The following is a 6,168-nucleotide window of genomic DNA, read 5'->3' as shown; positions in this document are numbered from 1 at the left end:
GGACTACTGGCCCGTGCCACCACGCTTGGCTAATTTTTTTTTATTATTGTATTTTTTGTAAAGATGAAGTTTCACCTTTTGCCTGGGCAGGTCTCAAACTCCTGAGCTTAAGTGATCCATCCTCCTTGGCCTCCTGAAGTGCTTGGATTATAGGCATGAGCCATTGTATCCAGCTAGCACGGGAGTTTTGAACTGTCTCATTTCCAGCCTGGGCCAGTGCATTCCTCCTTAGGCAGCCTGGTGGTCCCTGCTCCTGGGACGTCACTATATTGATGCTGAACTTAGTGTAGACACCTGATCGGCCTAGCGTACTACAACCCAGAGCTCCTGGGCCCAAGCGATCCTCCTGCCTCAGCCTCCTGAGTGGCTGGGACTCTAGGCACACACCACCATGCATGGCTCTCCATGCTTCTTGCGTCTGTCCTCTGAAATGTTTTTCCTTTTCTATCACCTTCCTTGATTCCTTCTGAAGAGGGCATTGCACAGTGTGCTGCTTTTGATGGTTGAGCAAATTTCTCAGCTTGCTTCCTGCCTACAGAGAGTTGGGGCAGGCCAGGCACCATGGCTCATGCCTGTAATCCTAGGTAGGCCAAGGCAGGCGGATCACGAGGTCAAGAGATCGAGACCAGCCTGGCCAACATGGTGAAACCCCATCTCTACTAAAAATACAAAAATGAGCTGGGTGTAGTGGCATGAGCCTGTAGTCGCAGTTACTAGGGAGGCTGAGGCAGGAGAATCGCTTGAACCTGAGAGGCGGAGGTTGCAGTGAGCCAAGATGGTGCCACTGCACACTGCACTCCAGCCTGCTGACAGAGCGAGACCCCATCTCAAAAATAAATAAATAAATAAATAAATAAAAGAAAAGTTGGGGCACAGAATATTTCAAATTGTCCTGGTCTTTTTTTTGTCCAAACTGGCAGAGCTTTTGCCAATACAACTTTCTCAAAAATGATGTGAGTTTTCTATGTATTTGAGGTTTTTTCATGTGCCAACAAACCACGCTCACAATTACTTTTGAGACAGGCTTCTCTCCCAAGGCCTAACTGCTGTTATTTAGGGTATGTCAGGCTACCCTGAAGCAATGCCCGCAAGCCTCCTAAATGCCCCCTTTTCTAGCTGTGAGGGTCTATGAGGCACTGCTTTAAGCCACATGCTTGATTTGATCTTTACTATGAGTCCATGGCTTCCTGGCGGTGCTCCAGATTTGATCTTTGCTCACAGACTGTTACTTAATTTGAGATTCTTTTGCTAGCTGGAGAGGATAGAGGCGAGAAAACATTTTTGTTGTTGTTTTCAACTAACCCAGCGTTTCTGAAATATGCTATGTTTAATCAAATTTTGTTGCCTCTGAATTCTGTTTGCAAACTGGCCAGTTATTTTCTGAGTTAATTCTGCATGTCTTACAGCAAGCTTAGAATATTCATTTAACAGCAACCAGTTCATGCTTTCAACATTTGGAGTTTTCTTTGCTCAAGTCCATAAGTTCATTGAGCCCATTTTCTTTCTTCCATGTTACTGCACTATATAACATAGCATTTCATTTCTTCAACCTCATCGCCATCCTCTGCCTGGTCTTGGAACTAATACCATATTTCACAGGTCTTTGTTATGGTAGCACCCACTCCTGGTGCCAATTTATTGATCAGCTTTCTATTGCTGACTAATAGACAATCATAACATCTCGGTGGTAAGCAAACAAACAAAAAAAGCAATTGTTTAGCCTAAGCCTCTAAGTCCTCTGGGCTGCGCTGATCTAGGATGGTTCTGGCTGATGTCTCTGCTGATCTTGGTCATTCCTGCAACTGCAGCTCAGCTGGGCATTGGCTGATCTAGAACAGTCCCAGCGAGGGTGGCTCATCTGGGCCCCTTTGGCTGTCCATGTCTCTTTTTTTTTTTTTTTTAAATTTTAATTTTAATTTTAATTTTTATTTTTTTATTATACTTTAAGTTCTAGGGTACATGTGCATAACGTGCAGGTTTGTTACATATGTATACTTGTGCCATGTTGGTGTGCTGCACCCATCAACTCATCAGCACCCATCAATTCATCATTTATATCAGGTATAACTCCCCAATGCAATCCCTCCCCCCTTTTTTTTTCTTTTTTGAGACGGAGTCTCACTCTGGTCCCCCAGGCTGGAATGCAATGGCACGATCTTGGCTCACCGCAACCTCCGCCTCCTGGGTTCAAGCGATTCTCCTGCCTTAGCCTCCTGAGTAGCTGGGATTACAGATGCCTGCCACCACGCCCAGCTAATTTTTGTATTTTTAGGAGAGACAGGGTTTCACCATGTTGGCCAAGCTGGTCTCGAACTCCTGACTTCAGGCCCACCTCTGCCTCCCGAAGTGCTGGGATTACAGGCTTGAGCCACCGCACCTGGCCAATGGCTGTCCCTGTCTCTTGTCATCCTCCTGGCTAGCCTGGAATGTTCTCATGGTAGCAGAAGAGCAAGTATAAGTGAGCAAGGCCTCTTAAGGCTTAGGCTGGAACATGGCACACCCTCACTGCAGCCTCATCCTATTGGCCAAGCCCGGAGCCAGGAGCAGGGATGTAGGCGGTACTTGCCCCTTTAGTGGGAGGACCTGCAAAATCACACAGCAAGCAGCATGGGTGCAGGGAGGGGTGAAGAACTGAGTTTGATAATGTGCTGCAATAGTCATGATATGTCCGCAGAACCCCGAGTTTCTTTCTAAAGCCTTTTTTCATCCACGGTAGCAACACCCCAACAGCCCTGAGAAATGTCAGGGCCAGGAAGATCATCTCCATCTGACCAGGGAGGCAAACAGACACAGAGAGATTGAGAGAGACAGAGGCAGAGAGTGAGCCAAGAAGGAAAGGAATGGTGTGATGGAGGAGAGGGTCCCTGTGTGGGGACCAAAGAGGGGCTTGGGGAAGGGGAGCTCAGTACCCTCTTCCCTGGCTCAGCACTACAGCGACTGCGGGGCTCCGGGGACTTGGCAAGGGAGCTGGAGGAGCTGGAGGAGGAGCGTGCTGCCTGCCAGGGCTGCCGTGCCCGGCGCCCATGGGAGCTGTTCCAGCATCGGGCCCTGAGGAGACAGGTGACAAGCCTTGTGGTGCTGGGCAGTGCCATGGAGCTCTGCGGGAATGACTTGGTGAGACCCCTGCCCCGCCCCACGCCCTGGGCCCCGGAGGCTTGGTGTTGCAGGCTGCTGGGAGCCATGGGAGGTGGAAGGGAGCCCAGGCCTGAAAGCCATGCTCTCCCAGATGTACGCCTACGCCTCCTCCGTGTTCCAGAAAGCAGGAGTGCCAGAAGCGAAGGTCCAGTATGCCATCATCGGGACTGGGAGCTGCGAGCTGCTCATGGCGATTGTTAGTGTGAGTCTGGAGGGTGCCCTTCCTCCACCAGCCCTTGGGGGAGGGACCCCCAGGTCCTCTGCATTAAACCAGTTTACACTCCAGCTTGTGGTGTTAAAATGCAGTCAGGGGCCGAGTGCAGTGGCTCACACCTGTAATCCCAGCACTTCGGGCTGAGGCGGGTGGATCACGAGGTCAGGAGTTCGAGACCAGCCTGGCCAACATAGTGAAACCTCGTCTCTACTAAAAAATACAAAAAATTAGCCGGACATGGTGGTGGGCACCTGTAATCCCAGCTACTCGGGAGACTGAGGCAAGAGAATCACATGAACCCAGTAGGTAGAGGTTGCAGTGAGCTGAGGTGGTGACATTGCACTCCATCCCAGGCGATAGTGCTGAGGTGGGATCAGGAGTTCGAGACCAACCTGGGCAATACGGTGAAACCTGTCTCTACAAAAAATACAAAAATTAGCCGGGTGTGGTAGTCTTTGCCTGTAGTGCTAGCTACTGGAGAGGCCGAGGTGAGAGGATCACTTGAGCCTAGCAGGTTGAGACTGCAGTAAACCAAGATTATGCCACTGTACTCCAGCCTGGGCTGGACCCAATCAATCAATGCAGTGAGTTAGAGAGCATCTATTGTTTGCGGGTCACTTCCAGCACCATTTTGAGATGCGGAAACTGTCTGAAGTTGGGTGATTGATTGACCAAGTTCCTTTAGGAAATTAATAAAGTCACATTGAAGCAATAAACTACCCCCACCTCCACCACCAGCTTTCTCAGGAGACCCCTTCCCATTGCCTGTCCCATACCTCAGGGACCATGGCTGGGTGCATGGGTCTGCTCTTTCTTCCTTTGAAGTGTGTGGTAGTCGAGAGAATGGGTCGGCGCGTGCTGCTCATCGGTGGGTACAGCCTGATGACCTGCTGGGGAAGCATCTTCACTGTGGCCCTGTGCCTGCAGGTAACTGGGGTGGATGAGGGCTGGAGGGTCCAGGCTGGGCTAACTTCCACCTCACCCCTGCCCCGTCCACGGCAGAGCTCGTTCCCCTGGACACTCTACCTGGCCGTGGCCTGCATCTTTGCCTCCATCCTCAGCTTTGGCATTGGCCCTGGTGAGTGGGCCCAAGGGGCTCTGGGCATCCGTCATCACATAGAAGGAGTGATGGGTGGCTGGGTGCACAGTGGTAGTGTGAATGCAATGTCCCCTGTGGGCCCTCAGAGACCACCTTGTACTGGGGCTTCTGGGAGGGAATGGCAGGAGGAGAGCCCTGAGGGGTCCCCCATACGGACTGGGCCTCGGCTCCCACTTCCATGTCTGGGCTGGGGTAGGGGAGAGGCAGGCAGGGAGCCCTGGCCAGCAGACCCCTGTCCCTGCCCCTCCTTCCAGCCGGAGTGACGGGGATCCTGGCCACAGAGCTGTTTGACCAGATGGCCAGGCCTGCTGCCTGCATGGTCTGCGGGGCGCTCATGTGGATCATGCTCTTCTTGGTCAGCCTGGGATTTCCCTTCGTCATGGTAGGCCTGCCCCTCCCGCTGGGGGCCCTGCCTTAGGCTGTGTCCCTGTCATCCCGAGAACCCCAGCGGGGGGCTTCCATCCAGGGAGACTGAGACTGAAAGGGAGGGGTCTTAGGGGAGCAAAGAGGGGGGCAAATCCCTCCTCACAACCTGTCATGGGCCTTCCGTTTGGGGCTGATGGAGCCACACCAGGTCTTGGGTTCTCTTTTAATCCACAGGAGGCCTTATCCCACTTCCTCTATGTCCCTTTCCTTGGTGTCTGTGCCTGTGGGGCCATCTACACTGGCCTGTTCCTTCCTGAGACCAAAGGCAAGACCCTCCAAGAGATCTCCGAAGAATTACACAGACTCAACTTCCCCAGGCGGGCCCAGGGCCCCACGTGGAAGAGTCCGGAGGTTATCCAGTCGACAGAACTCTAGTCCCAAAGGGGTGACCAGGGGCCAAAGCCAGCTGCTGTCCTGTCCTCTGCTTCCTGCCAGGGCCCTGGTCCTCACTCCCTCCTGCATTCCTTTGTTTAAGGAGTGCTTATTAAGCACCCTTTGTGTGCAGACATGATTCCAGGTGCTTAGCAATCAGTGGTGAGAGTGGTGTTCCAGGCTAAAGGTAATTAACTGACAGAAAATCAGTAACAACATAATTACAGGCTGGTTGTGGCAGCTCATGACTGTAATCCCAGCACTTTGGGAGGCCAAGGTGGGAGGATCAATTGAGGCCAGAGTTTGAAACCAGCCTGGGTAACATAGTGAGACCCCCTATCTCTACAAAAAAATTAAAAAAAAAAATTGAAAAATGAGCTGGGCATGGTGGTATGTGTTAACAGCTCTAGCTACTCAGGAGGCTGAGGCAGCAGGATCACTTGAGTCCAAGAGTTCAAGGTAGCAGTAAACTACAATCACACCACTGCATGCCAGGCTGGGTGACAGAGGGAGACTTCATCTCTTAATGTAATAATTACAGACTCAGGAAATGCAGTGAAAGAAAAATACAGGTTGGCCAGCCGAGGTGGCTGATGCCTGTAATCCCAGCACTTTGGGAGGCCAAGGCAGGAGGATCGCTTTGAGACCAGGAGTTTGAGACCAGCCTGGGCCACATAGTAAGATCCTGTTTCTACCAAAAAATAAAAAAATAAAATAAGTTGGGTGTGGTGGTACATGCCTGTGGTCCCAGCTACTCAGGAGGCTGAAATGGGAGGATCACTTGAGCCTGGGAGGTCGAGGCTGCAATGAATCCTAATTGAGCCACTGCACTCCAGCCTGGACAACAGAAGGAGACCATGTTTCAAAAAAAATAAATACAGGTTGTAGTGGGTATGGATATGCATACCAGGAGGACTGATGT

The 6,168-nt window shown here is 51.5% G+C and overlaps 1 protein-coding gene across 4 annotated transcripts in view; it reads left to right on the top strand.

Annotated features, from left to right (window-relative positions):
- The window catches only part of SLC2A11 (solute carrier family 2 (facilitated glucose transporter), member 11), a 37,385-nt gene extending 31,444 nt beyond the window's left edge, over positions 1–5,941 (top strand). For all 4 annotated transcript variants that reach the window (XM_011960838.1, XM_011960839.1, XM_011960836.1 and 1 more), the window contains 6 exons: positions 2,927–3,114; positions 3,227–3,337; positions 4,175–4,276; positions 4,352–4,427; positions 4,703–4,830; positions 5,049–5,941. In XM_011960838.1, coding sequence (XP_011816228.1) covers positions 2,927–3,114; positions 3,227–3,337; positions 4,175–4,276; positions 4,352–4,427; positions 4,703–4,830; positions 5,049–5,249 — 806 coding nt within the window. In that variant the 3' untranslated portion in view covers positions 5,250–5,941. The remainder of the gene's footprint in view (positions 1–2,926; positions 3,115–3,226; positions 3,338–4,174; positions 4,277–4,351; positions 4,428–4,702; positions 4,831–5,048) is intronic.
- The last annotated feature ends 227 nt before the right edge of the window (positions 5,942–6,168 follow it).

The sequence above is a fragment of the Colobus angolensis genome, unplaced genomic scaffold, assembly GCF_000951035.1.
Source record: "Colobus angolensis palliatus isolate OR3802 unplaced genomic scaffold, Cang.pa_1.0 Scaffold527, whole genome shotgun sequence".
NCBI classification, from domain to species: domain Eukaryota; kingdom Metazoa; phylum Chordata; class Mammalia; order Primates; family Cercopithecidae; genus Colobus; species Colobus angolensis.
This window is presented reverse-complemented; position numbering and strand designations above follow the sequence as displayed.